At 41.6% G+C, this 12,356-nt stretch overlaps 1 protein-coding gene across 1 annotated transcript in view; it reads right to left on the bottom strand.

Moving 5' to 3' along the window:
* The window catches only part of sh3kbp1 (SH3-domain kinase binding protein 1), a 29,021-nt gene extending 20,071 nt beyond the window's left edge, over nt 1–8,950 (bottom strand). Inside the window, exons 1-2 of the mRNA XM_030768284.1 lie at nt 8,723–8,950; nt 891–1,048 (exon numbers count right to left, since the gene is read on the bottom strand). Of these exons, the coding sequence (XP_030624144.1) occupies nt 891–1,048; nt 8,723–8,726 (162 nt within the window). The 5' untranslated portion in view covers nt 8,727–8,950. The remainder of the gene's footprint in view (nt 1–890; nt 1,049–8,722) is intronic.
* Nucleotides 8,951–12,356: the final 3,406 nt, after the last annotated feature.

Here is a 12,356-nt window from a genome sequence, read left to right as displayed (position 1 = left end):
AAAGCCAACGGCAAACGGTCGAGAAAAAAAAAAAAAAGAAAAAAAAGGAATATGAGTGACTTCAATTTAATTAGAGGCATCAAACGAATGATTGAAGCTCAATTACTACTGAAGAAATGATACAACACAGTTTAACTGTGTCAATTCTGGAGAAAAATTGACAAGCGTGGATTTGTAATCCTGATTTACCAGCCCCAGGAAGAGAGAGAGAGAGAGTAGGACAGAGAGAGAGTGAAAGGATTTAAAGACAAACATATCCATATCTAATTCTTTCCCTTTCAGTAAGAGCTGCTTGGATACATGATTTTTTTATTCATGACAGGCCGAACAGATGGCAAAAGCATTTTTACTTCAGAGAAAGTCACAGTGGATTTATGGCATAAACAGAAACGAAAAAAAAAAAATGTGCATTTTGTAAACAAACAGATGGAATAATAAAATGGTAATAATATTGAACACAAGCAAAGGTCAGGCTCCAAGCGCAACACCGCCACCGCTGAAAACACACACACACGCCCCCACACACAGTTACTCATTCCACTAAAATGGCATCCTATTCGCTACAGCACTCTACATTCTGCAACTCTGCAAGTAAAACCTCTGACAGTCAGCATTCACAGTCCCTTGCTGAGCCAGAGTGTGTGTTAAGTGCTAACACACACACACACACACAAACACACACATACACACACATAAAGGAACGCATGCGCACAAACACACACACACACACACACATAAAAAAAAACCCACAGTAGTGCTGTTGGTCAGAGCTCTTTCACATAGATCTAAACTGATGGGAAGAGAGCCAACAGTGGGAATAAGCCCTGGTCTAAACCCATTCATAATGTGCCACCGGTGCACAAACGTTGACAGCGGGACAGCGTACTCACCCTGACAAAGTTATCTGGGAACAGGCCCCTTCGGCCGTCCACCTCGCCCTCCCACCAGCCTCCGTCATCTTTCCTGATGTTGCTGACGATGTCACCTACGGCGATTGTCAACTCATCATCGTGCTGGGCCTGGTAGTCAAACTCCACAACGGCCTCCACTGGGAGACGGACAGACAGAGAGAGAGAGTGACAGATGGATAGATACAGAGAGAGAGAGAGAGAGAGAGAGAGAGAGAGAGACAGAGAGAGAGGGAGACACTATGCATGAGTGCACGAGTACATCATATGTTTTTACTTTGTCGACTGTCATCTGGGGAAGATAAAAGGGGAAGAATGGAGAAGAGGTCAGAGTGAGCACATAGTTTCTAGAAAAAAAGGACTGATCATTCTGTAAACTAACCAAACCGAGAGAACACATCAATCCTGTCGCCTGGATGATTCAGGCAGGCAACGCATCTGATAGATACCATATATGACAGAGAGCACAGGCTTTCACAGCACCGGGTTTTACAGCGTGTGACTGTAAAATGATGTGTAGTGAAATGGATAGGACATGAGTTACCCTACGTGGTACAATCTCTTTTATTTTCTCAACATGATAGAGGCTCTCTTTCCTCTTCTAAAAAAAAAAAAAAAACAGCTCTTATCCATTTACCAAGAAGGTGAGAAAAGTAAACAAGCCACTAGTACTCTGAAGAAAAGACATGAAAAACTCTCTGTCCTTTCACACTCGAATACGCCCACAACAATGGCTATTTTGGTGCATCTTTTAAGCTTTAGCTTGATCTATATATTTAGCCTTTGGCTAAGAACATGCCCCTCGGCATTCTGGGGTTCGATTCTCTAACTTTGAAAGGGGTCAGCGAAGGGGCGGGGCCATGCAGTAACCATAGCAACAGCGAGAGGTGACGTGAGAGGGAGGGAAAGAAGCTCGGTACCTCTCAGTGAGGTGTGTATGAGTCACTACCAAAGGCCCATCCAAAACCACATCACACCTACAGATCTTTCCAATGAGCTTACTGTAAATAGACCCATGGTGCAGAGGAAGACAAAACAGAAACACACTCTCTATTGCCTGTGACTTCATTTGAAAGTACAATAAATGGAAGTTGAAAATAACACCAAAAGCTATTCTGTGGTCAAAATATTACAACGGTGTCAAGGAAGGAAGGAAAAAAAAAAACGGTACATGTCCAGTCATTACAATACATACATAAACACCTACCCATCCACACGCATGCACACAAATCAACAGACACATACAACGCTGAGTGACCGCAGATGGTCTACATATCCTCTGAAGGTAGGTTCAAAATGTAGGTTGTTACCAGGGATCTTCAAAGGAACTGGGTCTAATAGCATGACTATGCAAAGAGATTACATAATCCCGCATGCACATGAGGAGAACAGCACAACAAGCACCTCAGGATATGACCTGACACAGTGTGAGGAGACGAAAAGTGTGCAGGAGTCTGTTTGGCTATTTATACCACTCTTCCTACTGTTTCATATCTCATTCACTGCACTGTCTGAAAAAAAAAAAAAAAGACTGCAAAGGTGTTTATACTAAAATTTCAACATTTGCCCTGCACTGTCAGTTTGCCCTGAGGTGACCTTCCACCCATTGTAGAAGGTTCTGGAACATCCCAGGCTGTGCTAAGACCAGGAGGAAGTATAAGGGAGGTCATAATTTAAACGCAGAGTGCCTGCAGTCATAACAAGCGTTGCACTCAGAGAGGAATTCTCCTCAACCCCTGCTCTGAATACCCAAACATACTTCAACATCTGGACACACACACACACACACACACACACACACACCCATATAGACACACAGATAAAACGCACATATAACCCTACAAAATATGCAGCTCAGATTCCCATAAATCATGTCTGCATGCCTTTCACTACAACCATATGCCTCTCCATAGACCAGTGATAACCTGCTCTACACAAGCAGAATCGTTCCTTGACCTTAAACACACACACACACACACACACACACACACACACACACACGCACACACAAACACACACACACACATACACACAGATGCATTCATTTCAGACTCCGAGAGGTCTTTAAAAGAGCCCGTTGGTTGTCATGGTTCCAATAGATAGTTTGGTCCTTGAGATTTAGATTTTTGATAGGCCAATAAGATTGTCGTGTCCAATCAGGTCCCTCACTGCATTTTCTTAAGAGACTGTTCCAGTGAGGTCTGCCTGAGATCCTCTCTCTCTCAGCCAGCTGCTCACCGTTTGGATTAGAGAGAAAAAAAAATGCGACATGAAGCACAGCTGCCATGTTTAGAGTGAGAGATCTTCCAAAAAACACATTCTCTAACACATACAGCACCCCCCAAACACACATACACACACACACACACACACACACGCACATATACACAGACACAGACACTCACACACACACACACACACACACACACACACACACACACACAGCGACCTTGAATTCCTCCCACTCACTCCCACACTGTCTCACTTTTAGTCAGTGTCTGGCTGGCTGTGTTCTTCTGACCCCTCTTTCATTTCAGTAAACACAACAGAAAGAGATGTACTTACCACACAGAAAAACACTATGCTACAGAGCCTAAACCTACCATTCTTTTATTCTCACACACACACACACACACACACACACATACATGCACACGCACACACACACACACAGACACACACACACACACACACACACACACACACACACACGTGACATTTTTGAAGTGGGTCAGGATGCATCTCAAACAGGAAGTAATGCATCAAATATACAAATAGGTCTGACATTTATACACATATGTGGCATTAACGCGATACCAGTTTAAGATAATGCGGTCCCTCGCTGACCATTTGCAGAGAGACTCTATAAATATCCCTGTGTTTAATGAGCGGCTTCTGCTGGCGTGACTCATTTGTGCTGAGAAGGAGTCCACTCCACATTTCACTGTTTGGTGATTCTTGTCTCTGTGAGGTCTATGTGATTTTGAGCACAATGTGAGTCATTGCCATTTCATCACCCCAAAAGGGTAATCACCATAGGCCACAGATACAAAGAACACACAACCTGTTTAATGCGTGCCATACACTCCATATACGCATAATCCACATTCAGTTCAGAGTCCACACTTGCACACAGATTTGCACAATTTTCCATATATTAACCAGACAATCCGTACAATCCTCCAGGGTTTTGGGCGAAGTTATAAAAAAATACGTAGCGTTGGAAATATCATTATTAACTGCATTCTAAAGAAGGCTCGTTCTGCAGATGGTAGCAAGTTCTGCATTTCTTTAACAGTGCAGACATAGCTCACAGCCACAGATGCTGAGGAGTCTAAATTCAGAATGTAGAGGAATGCGGTACAGTGTTAAAATAGTGCATGTATTAGGCCTAGATATAGTCCAGCTTATAAACTAATGGTTGAATCTGTTGTCTGTCGGAGTGAAGCCGAGGTGAACAGACCAAGCACGACGCAGATCATGTGTCTCACTGGGGATCTGGGGGCTAGTGTGTTCAAAAGTAACACCCCCTCTGATGAGCAACTGATAATACAACACATACACTCACACACACTCACACACACAATTAACCATAGACCGAAAGCATTGCCACAGGCCTGTGCACACAACCACAGTGGCTGAAGAAACACAACCATCAAAAAAACGGTGGCGCAATGCTCACACACAACACAACATTAAGTATGTAATTCAGCAAAACAGCACAATTTTGAAATTGTAACAGACTGACTGTGAGTGTGATCAAAGGCTTATCCCAGACACCATTTCCACAGTACAGTCACACACTGCTAAAGCAATGCATTCCCTCATCCTTGCCCCTTGCTCTGTCTGTGAGTAGAGGGCTCTGTTCTCTGCAGCTTGTTGTTAATTGAGCTCATTTGTCAGAGCTCTAGAGCGACAGAGCCGACAGAGAAAGCCAGCAGTGCCATGAATATTCATAGAGCAGCTGACAGAGCGTGGGCAGGCCAATAACGCCGGCTCTCATCTGTACCTGACCAAAGAGATATCACTATGAGTGCCTCAACGTGCCAATCATCATCTCCATGGAGACAACCTTGGCACACACACACGCGCGCGCGCACGCACACACACACACACACACACAAAAACACGTGTTACCATGGAGACCAATGTGTAAATCGTTAAAGACTCCCAGCCAGACAGACAGATCGGCTTGCATCTCATCGTGAGCGAAAACAAAAGCCAGCGAGCAACATGTTGGCTATCGAAAAAAAAAAAAAAAAATCATATTTCTGTTGAATTTTCTTGGGACTGAGGCTTTCACCTTTGAGTCACTTCCACATTCTTGGCCACGTACGGCTCACGCACCATACATGGGTGTAAATTATGCCATAATGTGGCATTCTCCCTAACTTTATCAGGCTTAGAACGAGGGCAGTGTTCTTCTCCACAATGATTCACTAGCAACTGGTAACTCCAACATGAGAGAACTGTAGCCCCAGGATAAACATAGACAACCATCGCCGTCCTTTCTAACAATCAGCTACACTTCCCTCTGCATTACATCAGCGATCCATGACATCAACCTAGCGAGTTCATCTAATCGCCCCGCGTCACAGCAAAAACCATACAAAAGGAGCGTTCCACTGAATCTCAGCGGTGTGGAAAGAACTCTGAGATATATCAACTCAAGTCATCTCCTATATGTTAAATCTATACACTCTGAGTCTTTGCAGCTACTCTTATTAAACTCAGACAGGGGTTAAAGGTGCTAATACGAAAGGACAACAATTGACTGCGAAACTTCACTTGCATGTAGATGTGTTGATGTTTGCAAAAGCTCTTGCTTGTGCACAGAGTGCAAAATACCCATATAAGGTTTGGTTCACAGCAAAGCACAAAGTGTATCAACTTCAGCCCAATCTGGAACCATACTTCTAAGAATTTGTATTTTGTGCACTACTAAAGGGACCTACATGAATGTTTGCGTTCATGAATTTTGCTTTTTTTTCACACAGAGATGTATTTATTCACAAATGAGTAGGTATATTTACACGCCTAGGCATCACCGTTCACAAACAAATCGCAGTTGATCATGCTGTTTTTTCCATTGAAGAAAAACTCACAAGTACTTGGTGGACAAATGGAAGAAATCACTCTTCAAGATTACTGTTAAAAATTCTTTACAGACAATGCTTGATTTGCCCTCACTGGTTACGCAGAGAGAACCATACAACAAGTATCAGATAGACTCTGAAACTGTTCTAGGGTTCGATGACTGCTTTCTGACACTTCGTACATCGCCGTCACATCCAAAGAAAGCGTCTCCATGGCTCACTGGACACGCAGCTTATTCTGCATAAGCTTTACATGACCCCAGTCAAGTGAGGTCAAACACGCCATCAGACGGGAAGCATGCAGCCGCAGATAGTACACCATTCACACTGTGGCCCTAATCAGCACACACAATCACGCACACCCCAGAATTTAAGATCCACTGACATCAAGAGCGCGGTGTACTCAAATATTTCTTTCCTGATTTTGATGAATGTACTGTTCATCTTTTTAATAACTGTACTTCCACACACTACCGAGCCAGTTAAGTCTGTGCCATAATTACAAACTACAGCTGTGATACCCCCAAACCAACCCCCCCCCCCCCCCCCCCCCCCCCCCCTTTCTCAGTCTTGGTCCATAGACACAGTGTTTGTAAACAATGTAAACCATTGCTCATTGTCCATCCTCACAGACCAAAGTTTCGGTTGTATCAGTAAGCGTGTAGGGGAGATGAGGACAAAGGTTTAAGGTAACGTACAGTTACAGTTAGATTCTGAGGTGGCAGAAACTTCCAGCCACAAAACCACAAAAATCAAGAGCTGCAGCAGAAAGGGAAACTGAACTGGACAACAGTTTCTACCACCATCATTTGAAACAATTCACACACACACACACACACACACATATATATATATATATATATATACAGAGTTCCTCCACCTCTCGTTCCTTTACCCTAAACATAATGACAAATGAAGGAACTTTAAGACAACTCTGCTGAACAAAAATATTATTTGGTTTCTTGTTTCTGAAAATACTACAGAGGTTTATCAGTTCATCCCACCGGTTTAGGTCCCACATATCACATTAGATATATCTAATCAGACAGACCACAAGTGTTACAGCTTTTAGAACTGTTTCGACAAACTTATCACAGCATTTTTTTTCCATGGCCAAGACTTGAAAAGTGCATTTTGACATTGCAATGCTAAATCATAATACGATTCAAATTGCCACAACTCTTACTCGCTGGTCTTTTGGATGCATTAAAATGTAAAGCACACAGTAATAGCCATAGGAAATGGGATTAGTCTGTACAAGCAGCATATTGGTGCCATAAAACAAATCAGTCCAATCCTGACACCGATACATTGGTGACAATGATGTATCTGCTGGGCTGTACCTACTATTGCCTTGTCGTGATGTCAAATGGCACAATTAGATTTCCACTGACTCTTTTCTTCATCTGTTCTGTAGAAACACACTGGTTTTCAGTTCTACGTGCAAACAAATGGTATCAGACTTGAGTATTTGAGTTCATCATGTCAAAATGAAAATGAACATCAAAATTAAAAGAAAATACCGCAGTCTTGATAACTTATCAAACTGATAACACCTTACTGGTTCGACCACTACAGTTACTAGAGTAAGATGATCGGTTGCATAGTATTGGGTGGTTCAAATCCATGATTCATGCAGAAAAGAAGAATTTGGACTGTGCAAAAGGATAATGTACACTCTGACTTATACACAGGATGCTGTCAAGATTTAACTATATTTCCAAGTCTGGATGGGCAGAGGAACAGACACACATGTGGTAGGCCTACTGGTTCCTGCTTCCCATCTCTTTCATCCAGTCAACTCAGTAATGATGTTACCACAGTTCAAGCTTGAATATCTCCCATTCAGTTATACCCTGAGATATTACACATAAAAGAGTTTGCTTGCCTTGATCAGTAGGCCTGTACACACATTGCTACTGTTATGATTTAATGAAATATGAGAAACAAATACAATTATCAATCTGATTTATTGCTCAAAAAATAATTCCCGTTTCACCTCTTAACCACTTACTACACAATGGATGTTTCCTCCATCCACTGGTTAAATTTGGTCCAGGGTCCTACTATTTGAAAAAGATGTCAATTAGGTCAAGTGGCTTCGTTGCTATTTTACGCAAAACAAGACCATGAATAAGTGAAATGATTAATTAGAGAGACTAATTCCTGAAGCATTTTTGCTAACAGATCCACAATCAACACTGAGTCACAGAGGAACTGGTTATAGAAAGCTACCAATTAGTAGCACGCAATCGTGGTTTGGGCTTTTCAAACGAAACAGTGTTTCCACATCTGAGAATATAAAGCAGCAGAGATACGGGTAGCGGCCAGCTGGACCAACCCTACATGCCTCAATGGGAAATGGAATTCAGACTAAATCTGCGCTGCGCCTTTAACTCTTTACGTTTACTTGGAAGCAAAGAAGGGAAAAAATGTAAACGTGTCCACATCTTGAATTAATCAAGATATATGTTCATTTTCCTCGGCTAGCACTTAACTGCGACTCTCTTTTCAGCATGGAATGAACCTTAATAAGCCGTTAGATTGTTTATTGCAATTACAGGTTTGTGACCGACGGTAGTTGTAAGCACAATAAAGCTTTGCGTTGGCGCTGTTTAGAATTAAATTTAAAATTATGCACGTTTCCAATAATTCAAAGTACAATCAAAACTACATTTCTTTAAGTTAACTGCCATTCATAAATGTGCAATTACTTACCCATTTATAAACTTGTTTACTCTCAGTGTTCTTCCAGGACACTAGTATATGCAATATGAAAGAAGAAATCCGCTACTTTCTGAAAATGCAAGCGTAGGACCCTGCCCCAGTCGGTGAAATGAGAGATAGCTTACTGCTATTAACCACTTAAAGAGCAGAAGGGGTACGGCTTGAAACCATATTCCTTACGTAGTGTTTTCCCCCCTCATAGAAGTAAGAGAGGGAGATGATGGCAATACAGCGGGGAAGATCTGATGTAGATGCTGTCCCAGCCTTTGCAAGCCTCTATACAGTCAGCCTGCCTCCCTCGCGCTTTTCGTCCAACCCTCCTCTCATGTTAGGGGCTGTATGAAAAGTCTCGCGAGATATCAGATGAACTTACTGTAAAAGTCAAGCCATTTGGGAAACCTTGCGGTCGTGTTCTTTTATTGTGTACTAACAAATATATAATTTAGCAGACTCATATGCATACAGTGAGTAGAATGCATACAGTGAGTAGAAATCACTGTTCATAACGCCCTGGTCACTAGAATCGAACTGAGGTTGTTTTTAGTGTTGTTGTCCTCCGCACTTCGTTGCATATTTTGATGGAAATCAAAATGACAAAGTAAAGTTTCTTTTAGAGCCCATCTTAAATGTTGGTAAGACTTATGATGTAAAACGTGATTGTTTTAGACATGAGAAATTCAGCAGAACTCATAATACTCATCCTCCCACTGCCATCGACAGAATAACTACGATACATATTGCAGGTCACCGCTGAACTGTACAGTAATAACGTGGCTGGTTTCTTGTCTGTCATTGTATTGGCTTAACTGTTGCTGCCCCCTTCTGGTCAATATGTGGCCTCTCTGTTATTTAAGGCAATTTAACGTCGCGCTTAACGAAGGATTTTTATTGTTCGATTGTGCAGCAAAAACAACTGATTTTGATTTTGTTCCCTTCCCTCTCTGTGGGAAAGTTTCTATCAGAATTTGTTCATAAACGTATCGCATTACTGACAGGTTTTAATAACTTGTTTTCCATCTACGTTTTCTTTATTACTGTCTAATCCATTATACACAAATAGACAGTGATAGCCTACCATGCGGGAAAACTACTTAGTAAAGAATTTTTAATGAGATGCATCTACTCTTTAATCTCTCTCTCTCTCACACACACAATTTATGAATATAAGCTTTGGTTGATTTGTGTTGTTGTTTTGGAATAGGCTTATAAAGTGGGCTGAATTTCCTCTCCTAATGGCCGTAAGCGCTGTGCTCATGTTGCAGGTGCTGAGATGACAAACACAAAAAGAGGAAAATGTCGTGTAACCTTTAGAAAACCCACGAGACTAGTGAATTGATGGAAATAGTGTTGAGAAAGGAAGGATACACAACAAATAGGAACACAGTACAAAGGGAGACATGAATTTATGGAAGAAAAATAAATGAACCAAGAGACAGAAACAGCGAAGGGACTCATTTAAACAGAGTTCTCTACTCCAGTATGTCTTAAAGCGGTCAGATTTCTTATCCCCATGTTTCCTCTAATAATGGCGTCAGATAGATGGCCGAAAGTGTCCATGTGTCAAAGATGACCACGAAAAACGATGTACACAACTGGTTGTCTTTTGTTATCTGAAGATCAGCGACACTGAATATTGGTTTAGATAGGTGCATGTGAATTTAATGCTTCCCTGTGTGCAAAGCAAAATTAATTTGGTGTCAGTTTGATGTTAATGTAAATGTAAACGTGTAATGTGAATGTAAATCTCAGTGATCGCAAACACACATTGTGAACAGTAACCAGTGAATCTGTCCTCTGCATTTAACCCATCCAGCACACCGATAGTGAACACACACACACCAGACGCAGGAGCACTGGGCAGCATTCCTTGCATCCGGGGTTGAGAGCCTTATCCAAGGGCACACAGCCGTGGATGTCGGCCCTGGGAAGCGAACCAGCAACTATCCGGTCACGGAGCTCGGCCTGCCATTGATTTGGTCCAAATATGTATATAAGAAGACTGTTCTTTCCGGTTCATAAGAGGGTGGTAGGAGTTGCCGAATCTGATCCAGAGCAAGTGTTTGTCATTAGCAGAGGAGAGCAAGTTAAATTTTTCTTAGCAGTAAATGATTATAACGACGGAATTACTTTGTAATTACACATTAATTCGGTGGTAGAAAAAAAAGAAAATTAGGCTCAGACATTTTAACTGAAATCTGAGATAAGTCATTATAGAGAATACAGATTTTGAATCACATCTGCGTGCGTCACAAGTGAAGCATTGAGCCCTCGGGCCTCAAAGCAAGGAGAGGACAGGACGTTTACCTGCTTTTCGGATGAATTTTGTTTTTAACGAGCGTTTCTCAGTAGTACCCTTAGGGCTTAAGAGAGAAAGGAAGAAAGACGGAAGTTCTTGAATTAAAGGAAAACTTCTTTAAGGGGTTCGATTAAGAGACATTAAGGTAGGCTAGAGAGTGCATTAACAAGAATTATATTTCGTATGACCGTATGTTACCGGTGAAGTAGAATAACTATCGAATCGAAACGATATTGTATATCAGCTGCAATATACAGAAAATAAAAACACCATGTATACCTGCAAAACAAGCGCGTCAGCTCAGCCCAAGTCTGAATTGCCAGTATTGTTTGCAAACAAGTAATAGCCATGTGGCGCCCACAGGGAGACTTGGGGATTGTAGTTCATAATGTACATTCACAGTACATCACAAGGCCTTTACAAAGGTTTTGTAATACAACTCCCAGAAACTGCAGCTCTGCAGCTGAAAGTTACGTCATGCGTCGAGGATGTGGCTATGGCCCTATAGTGCTGCACTGCGAACCGTTTTTTACAGTTCTTTGTGGTTCTGCGCAGTGACAGGGATGAGGTTATAGCAAATGGATAGTTGTACAGAAGGTTTGTGAGCTCGAGGAAGAAGTGCCGTAATCGAGAAGTCATTGTTAGAGCGATTGGTCTCACGTCCTATTTTACTGTTTTTTTTAACGTCTTATTATTTTTTAGCCAGTATACAACTACTAAAACTCTCGTTTTCAAAGTTTTGAAACGGTAAGGTCAAGATTTTTAACTAGTGTTGCATTACTTTGTAAGCTTTGAAATTTAATCTGTTTTATTCTCTGCTTTTCAGCCGTTTAACTGTTTATTAAAACAGTAACGTATTTCGTCCAGGCCTTACAAGACAACTATTCTGATAACTTTTCTTACTAAGGAATATCATTACTTTACCGTGACATACACCACGTAGCGCTTGTGAACTGTGTAGTTTTTGACAGTGTCTTTCTGATTTATTTATTTATTTTTACAATCTCTGCCCAAATTTGGACGTCTCTATAAGATTTGTTCTTTGTCGCAGTTCTTTGCGAGCTCATTAATGTGGTCAGTTTGAATCATTAAAATGCAAGAGTATCCTGTGACTGTATCTGTTTTATCAGTACAGACCCTATGGGTGCCCCATAAGGAGTGAATTTTGCTAGTACCGGTTCCTCATGCTTTGCTGTCAAGCAAGATTTTTGGACAATCTTTTGTTTTGATCTTTTTGCACAAAGTTGAAGTTAACACTAGGGGGCAGACTATTAGAAAAAACAGTACCGGATTCATTGGAAATGTAGATCAACACACGTGGTCCAGACA

The sequence above is a fragment of the Chanos chanos genome, chromosome 3, assembly GCF_902362185.1.
Source record: "Chanos chanos chromosome 3, fChaCha1.1, whole genome shotgun sequence".
Taxonomy (NCBI): Eukaryota; Metazoa; Chordata; class Actinopteri; order Gonorynchiformes; family Chanidae; genus Chanos; species Chanos chanos.
This window is presented reverse-complemented; position numbering and strand designations above follow the sequence as displayed.